We start from the raw sequence: 26,022 nt of genomic DNA, 5'->3' as shown, positions 1-26,022 counted from the left end.
AGAGCACTGTGGACAAAACAAAAGAAATTCAAAAAGAAAAAAAATTCCTCTGTAGCATACAGCTGCTAATAAGTACTGGAAGGGTTAAAAAAAAATTCCACCGAAGTACCCCTTTAAGGGGAGACCGTCCAGTCTTCCGTATTATAACACAGTCTAAAACTTTCTCGAATACTGGAAGTGTTGGGGTAATTTATCATTTCCGTGAAAAATTTTGCGCAATTTTTTATTTTCCTTTGTGCAGGTGAATTTTTTACGTCTAGAACACACAACATAATCGATCTGCCCAGTTACATACAGATATATATATATATATATATATATATATATATATATATATATATATATATATATAAAAGGCCACTGCTTTAGATTGTTGCATTCACAGAAAGATGTGCCATTCAGAAGTTTGGAAAAGTTGGGTGGCAACAAGCATGGCTGTTGTTACAGCTCCAGCAGGGGGTTGTCACCCTGCTTCCCTGGACTCTTTATTGCCTAGTCTTCCCAGTTATACAGTGATAAAGAGCATTTAGAAAGCTGGGTAACTATCAATTTAGCTGTTGTCACCCAGCTTTCCCCAGGCTCTTTATTGCCCAATTACACATAGATATATATCACTGTAAAACTGGACAGATTTGCTATTAGAAAGCCTGGGAAAGCTGGGTGATGACCCCTGTGGAAGCTACAGCAACAGCTTTCCCAAACCTTTGTATGTAACATCACGTAACTGGGAAGATTTGCCATTTAAGAGTCTGGGAAAGCTGGGTGACCAAATTTAAATTGATAAACACTCAGTTTTCCTAAAACTGTGCAATCAAAATCACATTAAAAAGCTTGGGAAAGCTGAGTGTATCTGAGCAGATTAGCCCCCCTATCGGAGCTAAGGACAGCCGTATTGGTAGTAACCCAGCTTTCCCAAATTTCCTAACAGCAAATGTATCTATGCATGCAACATTACATTCCTTTCTTTATATCTCTGTATGTAACTGGGCTTCTCTATATCACTGTATAACTGTTCAGATTTGCCATTAAAGAGCCTTTGAAAGCTGGGTAAGATACGGCTAAATTGATAGTCACCCAGCTTTTCCATGCTCCTGAACGGCACATCCATCTATGTATGCAACATTCCTGGCACTATGTCAGTGGTCTCCAAACTGTGGACCTCCAGCTGTTGCAAAACTACAACACCCAGCATGCCCGGACAGCCGTTGGCTGTCCGGGCATGCTGGGAGCTGTAGTTTTGCAACAGCTGGATCTCCACAGCTTGGAGACCATTGCTGTATATCACCAGTCACATTTGCTATCAGAGAGCCAGGGAAAGCTCATGATGACCCCTGTGGAAGCTACAATGACAGCCATATTGGTTGTCACCCAGCTTTTCCGAGCTCCTGAGTGGCATATTTTTTTTTCCATCTGGCATCGGAGTACCCCTTTAATAACTTCTGATCGCAGCGGGTCTCAGAAGTGAAGTGCAATCAATCCCTCAGCCCCTTGTTTAATGTACATGATCTTGTAATGAAGCCAAAGCGCATTTCTATGTAAAACGTATTTACGTAAATACGGCATTCCCTGAATTACGAGAGACACAAGTCGTGTAAGAGAAAGAGGAACCCCGACTCACCTCATGGGTCTTAAAGAACGAAGACTGTTCCAATATGTTCCTTATATCTTCTAAACGGTTCAGGTAAGACTTCTGCAAAGAGAAACGCATGGTTATACTGAATGGCGGTATCACATGCGCCGCACATATGTAAAGCTCCGCCCATTGACTCCTCCCCTTGGTGCCAACAGCATATTTTTGAAACAGAAAAAAAAACAAACACAGCTTAATAAATCTTCCATTCACACTACAGAATTTTTAAATGCAGCTCTAGATGTAACTGGAGTATAGTATTAAGCATGTCAGTAAAATCATGATCATTTGGAAACTTGATTTACAATATATTTAGTATTAAACTGCATGTATATCAGTGTTTCTTACTGGTTGGAAAACACTGGTGGTTTCCCATCCACTGCCCAGACCATGATACCTGCTGCTTAGCATGCTGGGAGTTGTAGTTTTGCAACAGCTGGAGGCACCCTGGTTGAGAAACACTGCTCTGAGCATTGCTGTAGGTCTACCATCCACTGCCCAGACCATGATAACTGCCGTTTAGCATGCTGGAAGTTGTAGTTTTGCAACAGCTGGAGGCACACTGATTAAGAAACACTGCTCTGAGCATTGTTGTTGGTCTCCCATCCACTGCCCATGATACCTGCTGCTTAGCATGCTGGGAGTTGTAGTTTTGCAACAGCTGGAGGCACCCTGGTTGAGAAACACCGATCTGAGCATTGCTGTAGGTCTCCCATCCACTGCCCAGACCATGATAACTGCCGCATAGCATGCTGGACGTTGTAGTTTTGCAACAGCTGGAGGCACAGTGGTTAAGAAACACTGCTCTGGGCATTGCTGTAGGTCTCCCATCCACAGACCATGATACCTGCTGCTTAGCATGCTGGGAGTATTAGTTTTGCAACAGCTGCAGGCACCCTGGTTGAGAAACACTGCTCTGAGCATTGCTGTAGGTCTCCCATCCACAGACCATGATACCTGCTGTTTAGCATGCTGGGAGTTGTAGTTTTGCAACAGCTGGAGGCCCCCAGGTTGAGAAACACTGCTCTGAGCATTGCTGTAGATCTCCCATCCACTGCCCAGACCATTATACCTGCTGCTTAGCATGCTGAAAGTTGTAGTTTTGCAACAGCTGGAGGCACCCTGGTTGGGAAACATTGACTTATGGGAATAGTCACCCTAATACTATCTTGAAATAACCAGCCGCACTTACTAGAATGTTAGCATTAGATTTTGTAAACTCTCTGAAGGCGGCCATGACTTGTTCCCGCGTTTTCGTCTTTTTGAAGTCCTTGTTCACGGTCCCATCTTCTTTCTTAAAAATGAAAAAGACAAAAAGTTGGTTTAGAATAGAATAATTTAAAGGGCAACTCCAGGAGATCACCACAGGATCCCATCATAACTAATCTGCAGCCAATGTGAACAAGCAGAGCTGCAGTGTAAAGAATGGTGGAGAGGGGAGGATTTCATGAAGAACCCGCTGTACAGCTAGAGGATAAGGGAACTTCATCAAATGCCAACAAACTGGAAAAAAAATATATATTATTTTAATCTTTGGCTGCGTCATGCACATGTCTCCAATTTTAAAGGTCATCGGTGGTTTTGTGGTCAGCAGCCAAGTCCCGGACATCAAAAAAAAACAAAAAAAAAACAAAAAAAAAAGGAAAACACATATTCTGGCCAGGATGAAACAACTAAACAACTGACTGTTATTAGTAACAATTATATATAATGTAAATATTTAGAAAACAAATTGTTTTCATGTTTTCCACACAAACCCGGTGAGAGATGTGCGGGGGATATCGCCATTGTGTTCTGTCTGCCCATCTCTCCTCTAGGAGACAAATTTGTTTAGGGGTTCTGGTCTGGGGTCTGTATTTGTTTAGGGGTCTGGTCTGGGGTCTGTATTAGTTCAGGGGTTCTGGTCTGGGGTCTGTATTTGTTCAGGGGTTCTGGTCTGGGGTCTGTATTAGTTCAGGGGTTCTGGTCTGGGGTCTGTATTTGTTCAGGGGTTCTGGTCTGGGGTCTGTATTAGTTCAGGGGTTCTGGTCTGGGGTCTGTATTTGTTCAGGGGTTCTGGTCTGGGGTCTGTATTTGTTCAGGGGTTCTGGTCTGGGGTCTGTATTAGTTCAGGGGTTCTGGTCTGGGGTCTGTATTAGTTCAGGGGTTCTGGTCTGGGGTCTGTATTTGTTCAGGGGTTCTGGTCTGGGGTCTGTATTAGTTCAGGGGTTCTGGTCTGGGGTCTGTATTAGTTCAGGGGTTCTGGTCTGGGGTCTGTATTAGTTCAGGGGTTCTGCTCTGGGGTCTGTATTTGTTCAGGGGTTCTGGTCTGGGGTCTGTATTTGTTTAGGGATCTGTTCTCGGGTCTGTATTTGTTCAAGGGTTCTGATCTGTATTTGTTCAGGGGTTCTGGTCTGGGGTCTGTATTTGTTCAGGGGTTCTGGTCTGGGGTCTGTATTTGTTTAGGAGTACTGGTCTGGGGTCTGTATTAGTTCAGGGGTTCTGGTCTGGGGTCTGTATTTGTTTAGGGGTACTGGTCTGGGGGCTGTATTTGTTTAGGGGTACTGGTCTGGGATCTGTATTAGTTCAGGGGTTCTGGTCTGGGGTCTGTATTAGTTCAGGGTTTCTGGTCTGGGGTCTGTATTTGTTCAGGGGTTCTGGTCTGGGGTCTGTATTAGTTCAGGGGTTCTGGTCTGGGGTCTGTATTAGTTCAGGGGTTCTGGTCTGGGGTCTGTATTAGTTCAGGGGTTCTGCTCTGGGGTCTGTATTTGTTCAGGGGTTCTGGTCTGGGGTCTGTATTTGTTTAGGGATCTGTTCTCGGGTCTGTATTTGTTCAAGGGTTCTGATCTGTATTTGTTCAGGGGTTCTGGTCTGGGGTCTGTATTTGTTCAGGGGTTCTGGTCTGGGGTCTGTATTTGTTTAGGAGTACTGGTCTGGGCTCTGTATTAGTTCAGGGGTTCTGGTCTGGGGTCTGTATTTGTTTAGGGGTACTGGTCTGGGGGCTGTATTTGTTTAGGGGTACTGGTCTGGGATCTGTATTAGTTCAGGGGTTCTGGTCTGGGGTCTGTATTAGTTCAGGGGTTCTGGTCTGGGGTCTGTATTTGTTCAGGGGTTCTGGTCTGGGGTCTGTATTAGTTCAGGGGTTCTGGTCTGGGGTCTGTATTAGTTCAGGGGTTCTGGTCTGGGGTCTGTATTAGTTCAGGGGTTCTGCTCTGGGGTCTGTATTTGTTCAGGGGTTCTGGTCTGGGGTCTGTATTTGTTTAGGGATCTGTTCTCGGGTCTGTATTTGTTCAAGGGTTCTGATCTGTATTTGTTCAGGGGTTCTGGTCTGGGGTCTGTATTTGTTCAGGGGTTCTGGTCTGGGGTCTGTATTTGTTTAGGAGTACTGGTCTGGGGTCTGTATTAGTTCAGGGGTTCTGGTCTGGGGTCTGTATTTGTTTAGGGGTACTGGTCTGGGGGCTGTATTTGTTTAGGGGTACTGGTCTGGGATCTGTATTTGTTTAGGGGTTCTGGTCTGGGGGCTATATTTGTTTAGGGGTACTGGTCTGGGATCTGTATTTGTTCAGGGGTTCTGGTCTGGGGCCTGTATTAGTTTAGGGGTCTAGTCTGGGATCTGTGTTTGTTTAGGGGTTCTGCTCTGGGGTCTGTATTTGTTCAGGGGTTCTGCTCTGGGGTCTGTATTTGTTTAGGGATCTGCTCTGGGGTCTGTATTTGTTCAAGGGTTCTGATCTGTATTTGTTCAGGGATTCTGGTCTGGGGTCTGTATTTGTTCAGGGGTTCTGGTCTGGGGTCTGTATTTGTTCAGGGGTTCTGGTCTGGGATCTATATTTGTTTAGGGGTTCTGCTCTGGGGTCTGTATTTGTTCAGGGGTTCTGGTCTGGGGTCTTTATTTGTTTAGGGATCTGCTCTGGGGTCTGTATTTGTTCAAGGGTTCTGGTCTGTATTTGTTCAGGGATTCTGGTCTGGGGTCTGTATTTGTTCAGGGGTTCTGGTCTGGGGTCTGTATTTGTTCAGGGGTTCTGGTCTGGGGTCTGTATTTGTTCAAGGGTTCTGGTCTGGGGTCTGTATTATTTTATATGGTCTGTTTTTTAGTATTGTTTGGATTTGTTTATGGAGTCTAGAGTCTCAATTAGTTTATAGGGTAAGGGGTATAAATTAGTTGACAGAATCTGAGGTCTCTATTTGTTTATGGGGTGTGGTCTGGGGTCTGAATTAGTTAATAGGGTCTGGGGTCTTTATTTGTTTAGGGGTCTGGTCGCAAGTCTGTATTAGTTTAGGTGTTCTGGTCTGGGGTCTGAATTAGTTTACAGGTTATGGGGTCCGTATTAGTGTAGATGTCTGGTCTCTATTACTTTAGGGGTCTGGTCTGGGGTTTAAATTCATTCATAGGGTCTGGGGTCTTTATTTTTTCAGGGGTACTGGTCTTTGGTCTGAATTATTGTATAGGGTCTAGGATCTGTATTTGTTTATGGGATATGGGGTTTCAATTAGTTTATAGTGTCTGTATTCGTTTAGGGATCTGGTCTGGAGTTTGAATTTGTTTATAAGGTATGTATTTGTTAAAGGACATCTGCAGTGAAAATACACTTATCCCCTATTTGCAGGATAGGAGATAAGTGTTTGATCACGGGGGGTTGGACCGCTGGGACCCCCTGCGATCTCCCGAACGGGGCCCCGGCATTGCTATTCTAATTGTGGGGGTCGGCAGTGGCGGCATCCAGAACACGGAAGCTTGGAGCTTCCGCGTTTTTGACATCACGCCACGCCCCCCCCCCCCCCCCCCATTCATGTCTATAGGAGGGGGTGTGACGGCTGGTACGTAGCTATCACGCCTCCTCCCATGAATGGAGGGGAAGTGGGCGAAGTTCGCTCGGTGCACTGAATGACGGGGTGCCGCAGCGCAGAACGCGGGGGTCCCCAAAGACAGGACCCCTGCGATTAGACATCTTATGCCCTATCCTTTGGATTGGGGATAAGATGTTTTCAGCCGAGTACCCCTTTAAGTTATCAGAGGAGGGTCCTTAATCTGAACCTACTCCTCTAATAGCAGGGGGCCGCGCAGTCATTCAGGCCTACGTATGGGTGCTGTAACATGTTTCTGATCTTTTGGCCCCAATCATAGAGGGGGACCCCACCCGACCCCCGCAGTGACATTATACACTGCTAGTATGTAACCAGGCCTCACAATAAGTGGAAAAGGAAAAAAAGCCAACAAATTAAAATTCCTGATCTATAATGTAAGAGAGTCACATTTCTGTTCTGGCACGGGGCTCTGGGCACAGGTATTTCTTTATTAAATCTCCATGTATTTAGCTTCTGGCAACATTCACACTGTGCTCCATGTAAGGGAAGTTTCCAGACTTCACAGTAAATTGAATTTATTTCATATTGAACCCAACAATTCCCAGCAAGGGTGTCAGAGCATGCTGGGAGTTGTAGTTTTGCAACAGCTGGAGGCACACTGGATGAAAACACTTTTTTAAATCAACTGGTGCCAGAAACTTAAACAGATTTGTAAATGACTTCTATTAAAAAATCTTAATTCTTCCAGTACTTATTAGCTGCTGAATACTACAGAGGAAATTCTTTTCTTTTTGGAACACAGAGCTCTCTGCTGACATCACAGGCACAGTGCTCTCTGCTGACATCTCTGTCCATTTTAAGAACTGTCCAGTAGTAGGAGAAAATCCCCATAGCAAACATATGATGCTCTGGACAGTTCCTAAAATGGACAGAGGTGTCAGCAGAGAGCACTGTGCTCGTGATGTCAGCAGAGAGCTCCGTGTTCCAAAAAGAAAAGAATTTCCTCTGTAGTATTCAGCAGCTAATAAGTACTGGAAGGATTAAGATTTTTTAATAGAAGTAATTTACAAATCTTCAAACAAAGAGTGTAATGTCCGGCACTGCTGCTGATATTCTCACGTATTTGGACTAAGGGACGTGTTGGAGTGTTCCCCGAAGTGTTGGTGGTGCTCTGACTATGAGTAGCAAATCACAAATCTTGAAGTAAAGAGGAGTAGTAGAAAAAGTCGGCAGACTCACCAAAGACTTCTTTTCCAGGGTAATTTCTTTATTACATACTCACATATAAAAGGTTGATACAAAAGGTGGGAGAGGGATCACAGTGGGGGGTATTCACTGTCTGGCGACAGACTCTGTTTCGCTCGGTGCTCGAGCTTCTTCTGGCCTGAACAACTAGGAATAGTGGGCTGGTTCTTATACAGGTGGGTTCACAGGTCTAATTTCTTAGCACCTCCCAACTGTGGTGACGTCTGGTGTGAAGACGTTAGCTTAAAGACAAGCATATATTACGTCTTCCGTATACCTTCTGTCATAAGAAAACAGCTTATTATGATAAAAATAAGAAGAGTGATTAAAAACAAGGGGCGTAATCCACTTTGTCATTCAAGCCTAAAGGACCTGTTGCTGCGGTATGGATAATCCAATATGTTTCTCGCTGCAACAGGAGGCGGTTGAGATCAATACCTGGTCTGTATTTAACTCTCTCCACTCCGGAAAAAGTAAGTACTTCTGGTTTTCCCCCGTGGGCTTCCACTACATGGGATATTAAGCGGGGTGCACCTTTAAGTGTGCGCAGTGAGTACATATGCTCACGTATTCTAGCGCATAACTGACGTATAGTTTTTCCAATGTAGTAGAAGCCACACGGGCAATAAATAACATATACTACATATTTGGTACGGCATGTTATTAAATCTGTAACAGTGTGAGTTATTGAGCCCATTCGCATCGTTTTCAATTGTGCATTAAATTTGCAAAAATTACAGGACTTACAGGCATAATTCCCTTTTGGTATAGAACTTTCTAACCATGTTATCTCTTTTTTAGGCAATGTTTTTCGACTTTTTGACAGAATATCACCTATTGACTTGTTTTTTCTATATGAAATAAGTGGTTTGCGGCTGGCTACCTCTTTTATGTCGGGATCACCCTCTATAAGGTGCCAGTTCCTTCTCACCGCTTGTTCAATTATATGGTTTATAGGTGAATTCTGGAACGTAAAAGAAAATCGTTTTTTAGTTGGTTCTAATTTTTTACACTTTTTGCCCACTAACAGATTTTTTCTATCTAAGTTGTCTGCACGCTCTTTTCCATCTTTTATCAGCTTACTAGGGTAGGAGCGTTCTAACAAACGTTTAGTTAGATCCTCTGCTTGTGTGTTATAAGACTCATCAGATTCATTGTTTCTCCGTAATCTTACGAACTGACCGTATGGAACACCCTTCTTCACTGAACTAGGATGAGAACTATTATAGTGAAGAAGGGTGTTTTTAGATACGGATTTTCTGTATCCTTCACTTGTGAGTCTGTTGCCTGTTACTAGTAGTCTCAGGTCCAAAAACTCAAGTGAGGTACCTCCATAATGTGAGGTGAATGACATATTCACTGTATTAGTTAAATTAAGGTAGGTGACGAAATCTTTGAACTGAGATTCTGAGCCTGACCATGCTATGAGAATATCATCTACATAACGCATGTATAATTTTACTTGTGAGATATATGGGTTCTGGGATGAAAAAATAATTTGGCTTTCTAAGACTGCTAGGAACAAATTTGCGTATGTACAGGACACCGGGGTACCCATCGGGGTCCCGGTGTCCTGTCTATACCACTGGTCAGCAAATTGAAATGTACTGTTACTTAACAAAAAAGTAAGTGCCTCCTCTATAAATAAGATGAATTCTGCAGACTTATTGGACCATTTAAGGAATTCTTTTACAGCCCCTATACCAGCTTCGTGAGGAATTCTGGTATATAGGCTGACCACGTCAATGGAGCAAAGGTTCCAGTCTGATTCCCAATTCATTGTTTGGATTGTTTGTAATAAATGTAAAGTGTCTTTAATGTAGGCTGGTATAGAGGGGAGTAGAGGGGAGAGTAACCATTCTAAATAGTGAGACAAGTATTCGGTAGTAGACCCCACTCCCGAGACGATGGGACGTCCCGGGGGTGGGGTCTGAGCTTTGTGTATTTTGGGAAGGTGGTACCATGTTGCGGGTTTGGGTGCCTCTGGTATGAGGCGTTCCGCGTTCTTTTTAGACAGCATTCCTTGTTCAACAAACTTATGTAGGAGTGTAGTTAGACCTTTAAGAATTTTAGGAGTCGGATCAGTTTTAAGGGGAGTGTATGTGGACCTATCACGTAATTGCCTTTCGGCTTCTTGTGTGTATATGGTTTTGTACATAAGTACAACACTTCCTCCTTTATCTGCTCTAATTATCACAAGGTCATCTCTCTTTTTAAGCTCATGGAGTGCTGTTTGTTCTGCTTTTGTTAGATTAACTGGTATTTCCTTATACAGTATAGATCGAATATCTTGTAAAACTGAGTTTTGGAATAAATCCAACTGCCCTCCAGGTGGTATCGGGGGGTTAAATCTAGACTTCCTTCCTTTGGTGAATGGTAACTGATCATTTTCCTCTTTTTCTACATAATTGGGATCACCAAAATCTCGCGCCAGCATTTCTATACATTCCTGTTCTAGTAGGGTACATTCTTTGGGAAAGAAACCTAAACTATCTATCATTGCTGGTGAATCTGCTTCGCATTTTGTCTGCTCAGTGGTATTTTTATTATAGAAAAATTTAAATAGATTAATGTCCCGTAACGACTTAGCCAAGTCTATTTCGAATGTCACGGGGTCGAACCGCTCAGTCAGACCATAATTCAGTCCTCTCGATAATAATGAGACTGTGGCTTCGTTCAATGTCTCTGAAGTAAGGTTGATAACGTTAGACAGAGGGTGCTCCCGATCGATTCCTTCATAATCCTGTCTCAACGTTCTGTTTTTCTTTTCTTTGGCTCTTTCTTTTCTTTGTCCTAGAGCACGCTAACATGACTGATGCCACGCCACAAAACATGGACATGGACACGGAAGGGATGTTGAAAATGATGGAGGAAATAACACTCACAGGGAGAGAGGATCCAGGGGGGTATTTTATGGAATGTAACCTAAAAGAAGATATAGAGCTCATTGATATAAAATCATTAGAGCAACGCATTCTGAGCCTATCTGAGAAAGAAATCAATATCTTCTGGACCATTAACTCACTTCAGTCCTACCTGCACAGTGAGCGCACCCCACGGGGATTACGAGCGTACAAAGCACCTTTACAATTCCAAGACGACCTTACGTTTGTCAATCTATGGAAGCAGGCACACCATGAGCACTCCATGAAGCTGCTACAAATTGTGCTCACGAGAAATAGAATAGAGCACGATAAGCTCAATGAAGATCTCACAAGAATAAAATCTGTATACCGTAAAAGAGCTTCAGAAGAACAAATACGTGCATTTTTCCCTAAGTTACAAAATAGAACAGTTTCTTTACAGGATGAAGTAAAAAGAAAGAAACGTGAAAAATTCTTGAGGGATAAAACCGATTATGACCAAGATAAAGAGTTCTTATGGTACCATAAACCCACTATACCATCTAATAGAAGGCCTCAGCAAGCACGAGGTCCATCACGGTTTAGTTCAAGAAACCGCATGGATACCGTACCTAATGTGAACAAGGAAATTAACATCAAAGACAGTAATCAAGATCCAATTGACCGAGTCCACCCTTTAGGAAAAGACACACACGGCGAGGAAGGAAGAAAAGATCTGAAAGAGCCAAAGAAAAGAAAAACAGAACGTTGAGACAGGATTATGAAGGAATCGATCGGGAGCACCCTCTGTCTAACGTTATCAACCTTACTTCAGAGACATTGAACGAAGCCACAGTCTCATTATTATCGAGAGGACTGAATTATGGTCTGACTGAGCGGTTCGACCCCGTGACATTCGAAATAGACTTGGCTAAGTCGTTACGGGACATTAATCTATTTAAATTTTTCTATAATAAAAATACCACTGAGCAGACAAAATGCGAAGCAGATTCACCAGCAATGATAGATAGTTTAGGTTTCTTTCCCAAAGAATGTACCCTACTAGAACAGGAATGTATAGAAATGCTGGCGCGAGATTTTGGTGATCCCAATTATGTAGAAAAAGAGGAAAATGATCAGTTACCATTCACCAAAGGAAGGAAGTCTAGATTTAACCCCCCGATACCACCTGGAGGGCAGTTGGATTTATTCCAAAACTCAGTTTTACAAGATATTCGATCTATACTGTATAAGGAAATACCAGTTAATCTAACAAAAGCAGAACAAACAGCACTCCATGAGCTTAAAAAGAGAGATGACCTTGTGATAATTAGAGCAGATGTCACGATGCCGGCTGGCAGGTAGTGGACCCTCTGTGCCAGAGAGGGATTGGCGTGGACCGTGCTAGTGGACCGGTTCTAAGCCACTACTGGTTTTCACCAGAGCCCGCCGCAAAGCGGGATGGTCTTGCTGCGGCGGTAGTGACCAGGTCGTATCCACTAGCAACGGCTCACCTCTCTGGCTGCTGAAGATAGGCGCGGTACAAGGGAGTAGGCAGAAGCAAGGTCAGACGTAGCAGAAGGTCGGGGCAGGCAGCAAGGATCGTAGTCAGGGGCAACGGCAGAAGGTCTGGAAACACTGGCAAGGGACACACAAGGAACGCTTTCACTGGCACTAAGGCAACAAGATCCGGCAAGGGAGTGCAAGGGAAGTGAGGTAATATAGGGAGTGCACAGGTGATAACCCTAATTGGAACCACTGCGCCAATCAGCGGCGTAGTGGCCCTTTAAATCGCAGAGACCCGGCGCGCGCGCGCCCTAGGGAGCGGGGCCGCGCGCGCCGGGACAGAACAGACGGGGAGCGAGTCAGGTAGGGGAGCCGGGGTGCGCATCGCGAGCGGGCGCTACCCGCATCGCGAATCGCATCCCGGCTAGCAGCAGGATCGCAGCGCCCCGGGTCAGAGGACGTGACCGGAGCGCTGCAGCGGAGGAGGTGAAGCGAGCGCTCCGGGGAGGAGCGGGAACCCGGAGCGCTCGGCGTAACAGTACCCCCCCCTTGGGTCTCCCCCTCTTCTTGGAGCCTGAGAACCTGAGGAGCAGACTTTTGTCAAGGATGTTGTCCTCAGGTTCCCAGGATCTCTCTTCAGGACCACAACCCTCCCAGTCTACTAAAAAAAAATTTTTCCCTCTGACCTTTTTGGCAGCCAAAATCTCCTTGACCGAGAAGACGTCCGAGGAGCCGGAAACAGGAGTGGGAGGAACAGATTTGGGAGAAAAACGGTTGAGGATGAGTGGTTTGAGAAGAGAGACGTGAAAGGCATTAGGGATACGAAGAGAAGGAGGAAGAAGAAGTTTATAAGAGACAGGATTAATTTGACACAAAATTTTGAAAGGACCAAGATAGCGTGGTCCCAACTTGTAGCTAGGGACACGGAAGCGGACATATTTAGCGGAGAGCCATACCTTGTCTCCAGGGGAAAAAACGGGGGGAGCTCTTCTTTTCTTATCCGCGAACCTCTTCATGCGTGAAGAAGCCTGCAAGAGAGAATTTTGGGTCTCTCTCCATATAATGGAAAGGTCACGAGAAATTTCATCCACAGCGGGCAGACCAGAGGGCAAGGGGGTAGGGAGGGGGGGAAGAGGGTGACGGCCGTACACCACGAAAAATGGGGATTTGGAGGAAGATTCAGAGACCCTGAAGTTATACGAGAATTCGGCCCATGGAAGGAGATCTGCCCAGTCATCCTGGCGGGAGGAAACAAAATGTCGCAAATAATCACCCAGGATCTGGTTAATTCTTTCTACTTGTCCATTGGACTGGGGATGATATGCAGAGGAAAAATTTAATTTAATCTTGAGTTGTTTACAGAGAGCTCTCCAGAATTTAGACACGAATTGGACCCCTCTATCCGAGACAATCTGCGTAGGCAACCCGTGAAGACGAAAAATGTGTACAAAAAATTGTTTAGCCAACTGAGGCGCAGAAGGAAGACCAGGAAGAGGAATGAAATGTGCCATTTTGGAGAATCGATCAACGACCACCCAAATAACAGTGTTGCCACGGGAAGGGGGTAAATCAGTAATAAAATCCATACCAATCAGCGACCAAGGCTGTTCGGGGACAGGCAGAGGATGAAGAAAACCAGCGGGCTTCTGGCGAGGAGTCTTATCCCGGGCACAGATAGTGCAGGCTCGCACAAAGTCCCCAACATCCGTCTCCAGAGTCGGCCACCAATAGAAGCGGGAGATGAGTTGCACAGATTTCTTGATGCCCGCATGACCTGCGAGATGGGAGGAGTGACCCCATTTGAGGATTCCGAGGCGTTGGCGTGGAGAAACAAAGGTCTTTCCTGGAGGAGTCTGCCTGATGGAGGCAGGAGAAGTGGAGATCAGGCAGTCAGGTGGAATGATGTGTTGCGGAGGGAGATCAACTTCTGAGGCATCCGAGGAGCGAGAGAGAGCATCGGCTCTAATGTTCTTATCGGCAGGACGAAAGTGAATCTCAAAATTAAATCGGGCAAAGAACAGAGACCACCGGGCCTGGCGAGGATTCAGCCGTTGGGCCGACTGGAGGTAGGAGAGGTTCTTGTGGTCGGTGTAGATAATAACAGGAAATCTTGATCCCTCCAGCAGATGCCTCCATTCCTCAAGTGCTAATTTAATGGCTAGAAGCTCTCGATCCCCGATGGAGTAGTTCCTCTCCGCTGGAGAGAAGGTCCTAGAGAAAAAACCACAAGTGACAGCATGCCCGGAAGGATTTTTTTGTAGAAGAACAGCTCCAGCTCCTACTGAGGAGGCATCAACCTCCAATAGGAAGGGTTTGGAAGGGTCAGGTCTGGAGAGCACGGGAGCCGAAGAAAAGGCAGACTTGAGTTGTTTAAAGGAGTCTTCTGCTTGAGGAGGCCAGGACTTGGGATCAGCATTTTTTTTGGTTAAGGCCACGATAGGAGCCACAATGGTAGAAAAATGTGGAATAAATTGCCTGTAATAATTGGCGAACCCCAAAAAGCGTTGGATAGCACGGAGTCCGGAGGGGCGTGGCCAATTTAAGACGGCAGAGAGTTTGTCTGGATCCATCTGTAGTCCCTGGCCAGAGACCAAATATCCTAGAAAAGGAAGAGATTGGCATTCAAACAGACATTTCTCAATTTTGGCATAGAGTTGGTTGTCACGAAGTCTCTGAAGAACCATACGGACATGCTGGCGGTGTTCTTCTAGATTGGCAGAAAAAATTAGGATATCGTCCAGATATACCACAACACAGGAGTATAATAGATCACGAAAAATTTCATTGACAAAGTCTTGGAAGACGGCAGGGGCATTGCACAGTCCAAAGGGCATGACCAGATACTCAAAGTGTCCATCTCTGGTGTTAAATGCCGTTTTCCACTCGTCCCCCTCTCTGATGCGGATGAGGTTATAGGCGCCTCTTAAGTCCAATTTAGTGAAGATGTGGGCACCTTGGAGGCGATCAAAGAGTTCAGAGATGAGGGGTAAGGGGTAGCGGTTCTTAACCGTGATTTTATTAAGACCGCGGTAGTCAATGCAAGGACGTAGGGAGCCATCTTTTTTGGAGACAAAGAAAAATCCGGCTCCGGCAGGAGAGGAGGATTTACGGATAAAGCCCTTTTTTAGATTCTCCTGGACGTATTCGGACATGGCAAGAGTCTCTGGGGCAGAGAGAGGATAAATTCTGCCCCGGGGTGGAGTAGTACCCGGGAGGAGGTCGATAGGGCAATCATAAGGCCTGTGAGGAGGTAGAGTCTCAGCTTGTTTTTTGCAGAAAACATCCGCGAAGTCCATATAGGCCTTAGGGAGACCGGTTACTGGAGGAACCACAGAGTTACGGCAAGGGTTACTGGGAACCGGTTTTAGACAGTTCTTGGAACAAGAGGACCCCCAACTCTTGATCTCCCCAGTGGACCAATCCAGGGTTGGGGAATGAAGTTGAAGCCAGGGAAGTCCAAGGAGAATCTCCGAGGTGCAATTGGGGAGGACCAAAAGTTCAATCCTCTCATGATGAGATCCGATGCTCATAAGAAGGGGCTCCGTGCGGAAACGTATGGTACAGTCCAATCTTTCATTATTTACACAATTGATGTAGAGGGGTCTGGCGAGACTGGTCACTGGGATGCTGAACCTGTTGACGAGAGAGGCCAAAATAAAATTTCCTGCAGAACCAGAGTCCAAGAAGGCCACTGTAGAGAAGGAGAAGGCAGAAGCAGACATCCGCACAGGCACAGTAAGACGTGGAGAAGCAGAGTAGACATCAAGGACTGTCTCACCTTTGTGCGGAGTCAGCGTACGTCTTTCCAGGCGGGGAGGACGGATAGGACAATCCCTCAGGAAGTGTTCGGTACTAGCACAGTACAGGCAGAGGTTCTCCATACGGCGTCGTGTCCTCTCTTGAGGTGTCAGGCGAGACCGGTCGACCTGCATAGCCTCCACGGCGGGAGGCACAGGAACAGATTGCAGGGGACCAGAGGAGAGAGGAGCCGGGGAGACAAAACGCCTCGTGCGAACAGAGTCCATATCTTGGCGGAGTTCCTGACGCCTTTCAGAAAAACGCATGTCAATGCGAGTGGCTAGGTGAATAAGTTCATGTAGATTAGCAGGAATTTCTCGTGCGGCCAGAACATCTTTAATGTTGCTGGATAGGCCTTTTTTGAAGGTCGCGCAGAGGGCCTCATTATTCCAGGACAATTCTGAAGCAAGTGTACGGAATTGTACGGCATACTCGCCAACGGAAGAATTACCCTGGACCAGGTTCAACAGGGCAGTCTCAGCAGAAGAGGCTCGGGCAGGTTCCTCAAAGACACTTCGGATTTCCGAGAAGAAGGAGTGTACAGAGGCAGTGACGGGGTCATTGCGGTCCCAGAGCGGTGTGGCCCATGACAGGGCTTTTCCGGACAGAAGACTGACTACGAAAGCCACCTTAGACCTTTCAGTGGGAAACAGGTCCGACATCATCTCCAGATGCAGGGAACATTGGGAAAGGAAGCCACGGCAAAACTTAGAGTCCCCATCAAATTTATCCGGCAAGGATAAGCGTATCCCAGGAGCGGCCACTCGCTGCGGAGGAGGTGCAGGAGCTGGCGGAGGAGATGACTGCTGAAGCTGTGGTAGCAACTGTTGTAGCATAACGGTCAGTTGAGACAGCTGTTGGCCTTGTTGCGCAATCTGTTGTGACTGCTGGGCGACCACCGTGGTGAGGTCAGCGACAACTGGCAGAGGAACTTCAGCGGGATCCATGGCCGGATCTACTGTCACGATGCCGGCTGGCAGGTAGTGGACCCTCTGTGCCAGAGAGGGATTGGCGTGGACCGTGCTAGTGGACCGGTTCTAAGCCACTACTGGTTTTCACCAGAGCCCGCCGCAAAGCGGGATGGTCTTGCTGCGGCGGTAGTGACCAGGTCGTATCCACTAGCAACGGCTCACCTCTCTGGCTGCTGAAGATAGGCGCGGTACAAGGGAGTAGGCAGAAGCAAGGTCAGACGTAGCAGAAGGTCGGGGCAGGCAGCAAGGATCGTAGTCAGGGGCAACGGCAGAAGGTCTGGAAACACTGGCAAGGGACACACAAGGAACGCTTTCACTGGCACTAAGGCAACAAGATCCGGCAAGGGAGTGCAAGGGAAGTGAGGTAATATAGGGAGTGCACAGGTGATAACCCTAATTGGAACCACTGCGCCAATCAGCGGCGTAGTGGCCCTTTAAATCGCAGAGACCCGGCGCGCGCGCGCCCTAGGGAGCGGGGCCGCGCGCGCCGGGACAGAACAGACGGGGAGCGAGTCAGGTAGGGGAGCCGGGGTGCGCATCGCGAGCGGGCGCTACCCGCATCGCGAATCGCATCCCGGCTAGCAGCAGGATCGCAGCGCCCCGGGTCAGAGGACGTGACCGGAGCGCTGCAGCGGAGGAGGTGAAGCGAGCGCTCCGGGGAGGAGCGGGAACCCGGAGCGCTCGGCGTAACAGCAGATAAAGGAGGAAGTGTTGTACTTATGTACAAAACCATATACACACAAGAAGCCGAAAGGCAATTACGTGATAGGTCCACATACACTCCCCTTAAAACTGATCCGACTCCTAAAATTCTTAAAGGTCTAACTACACTCCTACATAAGTTTGTTGAACAAGGAATGCTGTCTAAAAAGAACGCGGAACGCCTCATACCAGAGGCACCCAAACCCGCAACATGGTACCACCTTCCCAAAATACACAAAGCTCAGACCCCACCCCCGGGACGTCCCATCGTCTCGGGAGTGGGGTCTACTACCGAATACTTGTCTCACTATTTAGAATGGTTACTCTCCCCTCTACTCCCCTCTATACCAGCCTACATTAAAGACACTTTACATTTATTACAAACAATCCAAACAATGAATTGGGAATCAGACTGGAACCTTTGCTCCATTGACGTGGTCAGCCTATATACCAGAATTCCTCACGAAGCTGGTATAGGGGCTGTAAAAGAATTCCTTAAATGGTCCAATAAGTCTGCAGAATTCATCTTATTTATAGAGGAGGCACTTACTTTTTTGTTAAGTAACAGTACATTTCAATTTGCTGACCAGTGGTATAGACAGGACACCGGGACCCCGATGGGTACCCCGGTGTCCTGTACATACGCAAATTTGTTCCTAGCAGTCTTAGAAAGCCAAATTATTTTTTCATCCCAGAACCCATATATCTCACAAGTAAAATTATACATGCGTTATGTAGATGATATTCTCATAGCATGGTCAGGCTCAGAATCTCAGTTCAAAGATTTCGTCACCTACCTTAATTTAACTAATACAGTGAATATGTCATTCACCTCACATTATGGAGGTACCTCACTTGAGTTTTTGGACCTGAGACTACTAGTAACAGGCAACAGACTCACAAGTGAAGGATACAGAAAATCCGTATCTAAAAACACCCTTCTTCACTATAATAGTTCTCATCCTAGTTCAGTGAAGAAGGGTGTTCCATACGGTCAGTTCGTAAGATTACGGAGAAACAATGAATCTGATGAGTCTTATAACACACAAGCAGAGGATCTAACTAAACGTTTGTTAGAACGCTCCTACCCTAGTAAGCTGATAAAAGATGGAAAAGAGCGTGCAGACAACTTAGATAGAAAAAATCTGTTAGTGGGCAAAAAGTGTAAAAAATTAGAACCAACTAAAAAACGATTTTCTTTTACGTTCCAGAATTCACCTATAAACCATATAATTGAACAAGCGGTGAGAAGGAACTGGCACCTTATAGAGGGTGATCCCGACATAAAAGAGGTAGCCAGCCGCAAACCACTTATTTCATATAGAAAAAACAAGTCAATAGGTGATATTCTGTCAAAAAGTCGAAAAACATTGCCTAAAAAAGAGATAACATGGTTAGAAAGTTCTATACCAAAAGGGAATTATGCCTGTAAGTCCTGTAATTTTTGCAAATTTAATGCACAATTGAAAACGATGCGAATGGGCTCAATAACTCACACTGTTACAGATTTAATAACATGCCGTACCAAATATGTAGTATATGTTATTTATTGCCCGTGTGGCTTCTACTACATTGGAAAAACTATACGTCAGTTATGCGCTAGAATACGTGAGCATATGTACTCACTGCGCACACTTAAAGGTGCACCCCGCTTAATATCCCATGTAGTGGAAGCCCACGGGGGAAAACCAGAAGTACTTACTTTTTCCGGAGTGGAGAGAGTTAAATACAGACCAGGTATTGATCTCAACCGCCTCCTGTTGCAGCGAGAAACATATTGGATTATCCATACCGCAGCAACAGGTCCTTTAGGCTTGAATGACAAAGTGGATTACGCCCCTTGTTTTTAATCACTCTTCTTATTTTTATCATAATAAGCTGTTTTCTTATGACAGAAGGTATACGGAAGACGTAATATATGCTTGTCTTTAAGCTAACGTCTTCACACCAGACGTCACCACAGTTGGGAGGTGCTAAGAAATTAGACCTGTGAACCCACCTGTATAAGAACCAGCCCACTATTCCTAGTTGTTCAGGCCAGAAGAAGCTCGAGCACCGAGCGAAACAGAGTCTGTCGCCAGACAGTGAATACCCCCCACTGTGATCCCTCTCCCACCTTTTGTATCAACCTTTTATATGTGAGTATGTAATAAAGAAATTACCCTGGAAAAGAAGTCTTTGGTGAGTCTGCCGTCTTTTTCTACTACTCCTCTTTACTTCATAATTTACAAATCTGTTTAACTTTCTGGCACCAGTTGAATTATAAAAAATAAGTTTTCCACCAGAGTACCCCTTTAACTCCGTGTGTGTGTTAGTATTGGCATTTTTTATTTGGTGTTATATTCCCCACAATACAAGTCATGTGACTGAAGGATTTCTATTGAAGACTGTTGTCTGTAGAAGTCTATGAGAAGAAAAACTGCTGAAAAATGCTGCGGCCACATGTTAGCTTGGAGTCAATAGGTAAATATATATATATATATATATATATATATATATATTTACTATTTTGAAAAAATAAAAAAAATTACAAAAACTGCATCTTAGGAGTGAAAAGTAGAAAATTTATTTCTTACCTGAAATTTTCTTTTCCAAGAGTCCAAAGGCGGCACAAATGGGTTAATGCATACTTGCTAACCCGGAAGAAAAGCTGTCATTAGCAGTACAATTAGAGACAATTACTTCCCTCCCGCCCCTGCATGGGGCCATAAGTACCTGAACACACCACAAACACATGTATAGTATGCAGCAATAAATTTAATGGGGGGTATACTTGTGCCGCCTTTGGACTCCAGGAAAAGAAAATTTCAGGTAAGAAATAAATGTTCTACTTCCCGATCGTCAAAAGGCGGCACGAATGGGATTTGCATAGCAATAGAAAAAAATAATAAAGGGTGGGATCATTACGGATTCATAACACCTTGCAGAACGCTCAAGCCAAAGGCTGATCCCTCAGACAAAGACACATCCAACCGGTAATGCTTAATAAATGTATTTGGAGAAGCCCAGGTTGCTGCCCTACAGATCTGATCCATGGGGACATGGAATCTCTCAGCCCAATATGTGGCAGTAGATCTTGTCGAGTGTGCTCTTAAGGAGAGAGGAGATTCTTTCCCTTCTAAAGAATAACACTGTTTAATAGTGTCCCTGATCCACCTTGCCAAAGAGGCTTTACTGGCTTTTTCCCCCCTGTTGGGACCTTGAAACTGTAAAAACAGTGCTTCCGACTGTCTGAAATCAGAAGTCCTTTCCAGATAAATAGAGATGGCTCTTTTAATGTCTAGGAGATGGAGGTTGTCATCCTTAGTCTGCTTTAGGACTGCTAAGACAATGTCCTGATTGATGTTGGAGGTGGAAGATACTTTTGGTAGGAAACCAGGCATGGTTCTAAGTACTACAGCATCAGTGTCACAATGGCTCGAACCTCCTCGTCCCGGATCTTCTGAAGCACTCTCGGAATTAACGGAGTTGAAGGAAAGGCATACACAAATCGGTCCCTCCAGCTGATTGACAGCCCGTCCACCGCTAATGGACTCCCTGTTTTGGACAGAGCGCAAAACTGACGAAGCTTCCTGTTCCGATGATTCGCCATGGCATCCAGATCTGGCGTCCCCCATATGCTTGTCAGATAGTTGAAAACTTCCTGGTTCAGTTCCCATTCTCCAGGATTGATGGAATTCCTGCTTAGCCAGTCTGCTTTCACGTTGTCTGACCCTCTGATATGGACTGCCGAAATTGATTGAAGATGGAGCTCTGCCCAAGCCATGATCCGAGCGCACTCCTTCTCCATTAGACGACTCCTGGTTCCCCCTTGCTTGTTTATATAAAACAAACAATGAGGACAGATTGTCCGACTGAATTTGGACATGGCGATGTTGAATGGTGAGCTTGAAGTGGTAAAGAGCTTTCCTTATCGCTGTTAATTCTTTCAGATTGGAGGACATCTTCAACTCCGCTGGTGACCACAGCCTCTGTACCCAATTGTTCTGTACATGCGCACCCCAACCTGAGCCGGAGGCATCCGTAGTGATGACTATAGGAGTCTGACTCCGAAGAGTCTTGCCTCGGAGGAGAGTTTCTGGATGTAGCCACCATCTTACCAATTCTTCTTGAGGCAGGCCAGAATGCTGATGACTGTATCCAGGGATTTTGGTGACTTGTCCCATTTCTTAAGGATGTGATGCTGTAATTCCCTGAAATGGGCTCGAGCCCAACATACTGCTTCTACAGAAGATGTTAGCAAACCTAGTGTTCTCATTGCTTGTCTTATTGTGCAATGGTGGGACTGGATCAAGTACTGGACCGAGGCTTTCAGGTTGAGAGCTCTCTGAGGAGAGAGAAATAGCCTCATTTGAACTGAGTCTATGGAAAACCCCAGATACGTTAACACCGTGGATGGCTTGAGACAGGACTTTTTGAGATTTAGAAGAAATCCGTGATCTTGGGGAAACTGGATTGTGATATTGAGATGTTGAAGTAGTAACTCTCGTGACTGGGCTCTGATCAGCCAGTCGTCGAGGTATGGAGTAATTGAGATGCCCTGAAGCCGCAGAGCTGCCATTAGAACTACCACCACCTTGGTGAATACCCGTGGGGCCGATGTTATGCCAAAGGGTAGGCAGGTGAACTGATAATGATGAATCTTGTGGTGGGGACAAACTGCAACCCTGAGAAATTTCCTGTGTGCTGGGAGTATTGGAATGTGAAGGTATGAATCCTGAAGGTCTACTGATGCTACGAAGTCCCCTGCTTCCATATCTAGAACTGCAGACCGAATAGACTCCATCCGAAATGTTCTCTTTATGAAGAACTGGTTTAGGAAGGACAGATCTATTACTAATCTCCAACCCCCTGAGGTCTTGGGTACCGGAAAGATGGGAAAATACAGGCCTTTGAACCTTTCCTCCAGCGGAACTTTTTCCAGGGCTTGCTTTTGTAGAAATTGAGCCACTAGATCCATGACCACAGGATTGGTGGACCTGTTGAGCAGGAATCTTTCTGGGGGAAAAGATCTTAGCTCTAGCGGGTATCCCCTTGAGATGATATCCATCACCCAAGCATCGGATGATGTCTTTTGCCAGGTTTTTGCAAAGAGCCTTAATCTGCCCCCTACTGGTGGCAATTCTCTGTCGGTGTCATAAGTCCTTGTTTTTTTGGAAATGGCTTCTTCTTGGCAGAAGCTGCTGCATCCGACTTCCCTTTGTAATAAGGTCTTCTATTGGAACGAAAGGAGTAGCTCTTTTTAGGAGAATCCCTTGACCTCCCGTAAAAGGGTCTAGAGGGCTTCTTCCTCTCTAACTGATAGGACGTATCCTTTTCTTCGTTGAAGGATTTTAGGATCTCCTTCAGTTGTGGCCCAAACATAGAAGAAGGCTTGAGTGGCAACCCGACAAATCCGAATTTGGACGACATGTCCCCCTTCCACTGGTTCATCCAGAGTGCTCTCCTCATCTAGATCCTCAAAAACTTCCTCTGAATCAGATTCTCTGGATGAAGAGACCTCAGAAAATACAGAAGAAGATCCAGAAGATACAGGAGAAGTGCATTTGCCCGATCTTTTTCTCTTTTTAGGTAAAAGAGAGTCTTTAATCTCTTTGAAGGTGTTGCACATTTCCCCTTTCAGCCATCGTAAGAAAGCACTGGGTTGAATTTCAGATGTATTCAAGCAGGACTCACAGGTGCGTTGTTCCCAATGCTCCGGGAGGGGCTGCTCACACTGCGACCAAACATTGTGTCGAGATTTTCTTTTGGCTTTTCCGGTACGCTGCGACATCTGAAAGACACATAATGAACCCATAGGTCAGGAACCAATAACATTATATGCAAGGCTTAAGGTGATCCTTGGATACACAAACCTTGCTGCGGCTGAGGGATCTGCTGGCTAGGCTGAGTGCAGCCCTGCAGATCCCCCGCCGAAATTTATATGGCTCCGGGAACCTACTTCCGGTCTGCGCCGGAAGTTACGTTCGCGCATGCGCAGATCGACTGACGTCCGAGATCCGGCGCCATCTTGGTGTCCCTGCTTGCCGAGTAAGGTAAAGTACTGCCGCGCGTGCCTGCGCATTACCTTGTGCGCAATATTGGAGCCCCTGCCACTTGTGAAAGTTATTCCCGGCATCTGTGAAGTCCTCCGCAGCGCAGACACCTGTATCCTGAGGCGGGCAACAGCTGAGGGACCGGAGGTAGCACCCGGTATACGGCTGGCAAACTTTCCTTCTCAGGGACCCAGAAGCACCAGGTATGAGATAATTGTCTCTTCTTACTTCTTCCGTGAGAGAAGAAAAAAATACATGTGTTTGTGGTGTGTTCAGGTACTTATGGCCCCATGCAGGGGGCGGGAGGGGTTAATTAATTAATTAATTAATTAATTGTCTCTAATTGTACTGCTAATTACAGCTCTTCTTCCGGGTTAGCAAGTATGCATTAACCCATTCGTGCCGCCTTTTGACGATCGGGAAAGCAGTTTTTCTGACAACCACAGATAGGAGGCCTATTTCCATGGGGGAATTTTTCGCGGCTCATTTCGCAGTGTGAATAGGTCGACTAAAGACCCATTCACACCAATGTTAGATTCCGTATTGCGACCATACCCTCAGGGGTTACTGGACAGTCACTAGTAAAATACCCTAAATCTACCATTGGAATCTTCAGGGGCATCTTGAATAGAATTTATCTGCAGCGCACGCCACAGGCGACAACACCCCGCACACGTGAAGTGCAGCGTTCCATAAATACTCCCACCACAGGCCCTTTCCTGAAGGAAGCGGAGTGACACCATGATGGGAGAACAATACACATCCTGTATGATGCCATTGGTGACCCTACAGCTGTATACATCCTTCCTGACACGCCGACCGGTCACGTATACGGCCAAACTGTTATATAACCAGGACACTTAAAAGGGAACCTGTCACGTAACACGAACAATACAACCAGTCTGTGTTTTTTTTTACAGATGCAATGGCAGCCATATTGTGACCAAGTAACAATCAATATGGCCACCGGTCACCATAGCAAACGATCTATATACCACGTCACTTACAGAACCTGTCACGTAAAACAATCTATACAACCAATATGAAGCTGTAATGGTGGCCATATTGTGACCTAGTAACAATCAATATGGCCACTGGTCACCATAGCAACCGTTATATATACCGCAACGCTTACAGAACCTGTCAAGTAAAACGAACAACACAACCAATCTGTGCATATGAAGCTGTAATGGCGGCCATATTGTGACCAACTGACAATCAATATGGCCACCGGTCACCATAGCAACCGTTATATATACCTCTACACTTACAGTGAACCTGTCATGTATTTATGAAGCTGTAATAGCGGCCATATTGTGACAAAGTGACAATCAATATGGCTGCCGGTCACCATAGCAACCATTATACATATCACGACACTTAGGGGGAACCTGTCATGAAATACAGACAATACAACTGAACCTGTGTATATGGAGCTGTACTGGCAGCCATATTGTGACAAAGTGACAATCAATATGGCCTCTGGTCACCATAGCAACTGTTAAATTGCTACTGTCAGAACAGTATGGCAGCTGGTTGTCACTTTCTGGGCAGGAAATTCAAACGGGGCGACCAATATGGCAGAAACTCCCTTTTGGAAAAAAAGGATGTAGAAAAATGCTGAAACATAACAAACTCTCTTTGGCTTTTGGCTTTAAAGGGGTACTCCGGTAGAAAGCAATTTTTGTAAAAATCAACTGGGGCCAGAAAGTTAAACAGATTTGTAAATGACTTCTATTAAAAAATCTTAATCCTTCCAGTACTTATTAGCTGCAGAATACTACAGAGGAAATTCTTTTCTTTTTGGAACAACGTGCTCTCTGCTGACATCTCTGTCCATTTTCGGAACTGTCCGGAGCAGCATATGTTTTCTATGGGGATTTTCTCCTACTCTGGACAGTTCTTAAAATGAACAGAGGTGTCAGCAGAGAGCACTGTGGTCATGATGTCAGCAGAGAGCTCTGTGTTCCAAAAAGAAAAGAATTTCCTCTATAGTATTCAGCAGCTAATAAGTACTGGAAGGATTAAGATTTTTTTAATAGTAGGCTCCAGAAAGTTAAAAAGATTTGTAAATTACTTCTATTAAAAAATCTTAATCCTTACAATACTTATCAGCTGCTGTATGCTCCACAGGAAGTTCTTTTCTATTTAAATTACCTTTCTGTCAGACCACAGTGCTCTCTGCTGATACCTCTGTTCGTATCAAGAAAATCCTGACCCAGACAGAGGTGTCAGCAGAGAGCACTGTGGTCAGACTGGAAAGAACTACACAACTTCCTCTGGAGCATACAGCAGCTGATAAGTACTGGAAGGATTAAGATTTTTAAATAGAAGTCATTTACAAATTTGGATAACTTTCTGGCACCAGTTAATTTAAAAATAATTTGTTTTCCCGCTGGAGTACCCCTTTAAGTTTGTTTTTCACAGCACTCCATGTGGTTAGACCTGGTATTGCAAGTTTTATTTATCAAAGGTTTGAGGAAGTGTTTCCAAACCAGGGTGCCTCCAGC

General features: G+C 45.5%; 1 protein-coding gene across 1 annotated transcript in view; it reads right to left on the bottom strand.

Annotated features, from left to right (window-relative positions):
- ITPKB (inositol-trisphosphate 3-kinase B) overlaps positions 1-26,022 on the bottom strand; it is a 135,357-nt gene that overhangs the window by 10,495 nt on the left and 98,840 nt on the right. Inside the window, exons 6-7 of the mRNA XM_056568488.1 lie at positions 2,823-2,924; positions 1,619-1,690 (exon numbers count right to left, since the gene is read on the bottom strand). Of these exons, the coding sequence (XP_056424463.1) occupies positions 1,619-1,690; positions 2,823-2,924 (174 nt within the window). The remainder of the gene's footprint in view (positions 1-1,618; positions 1,691-2,822; positions 2,925-26,022) is intronic.

This window comes from Hyla sarda, chromosome 3, assembly GCF_029499605.1.
Source record: "Hyla sarda isolate aHylSar1 chromosome 3, aHylSar1.hap1, whole genome shotgun sequence".
Taxonomy (NCBI): domain Eukaryota; kingdom Metazoa; phylum Chordata; class Amphibia; order Anura; family Hylidae; genus Hyla; species Hyla sarda.
This window is presented reverse-complemented; position numbering and strand designations above follow the sequence as displayed.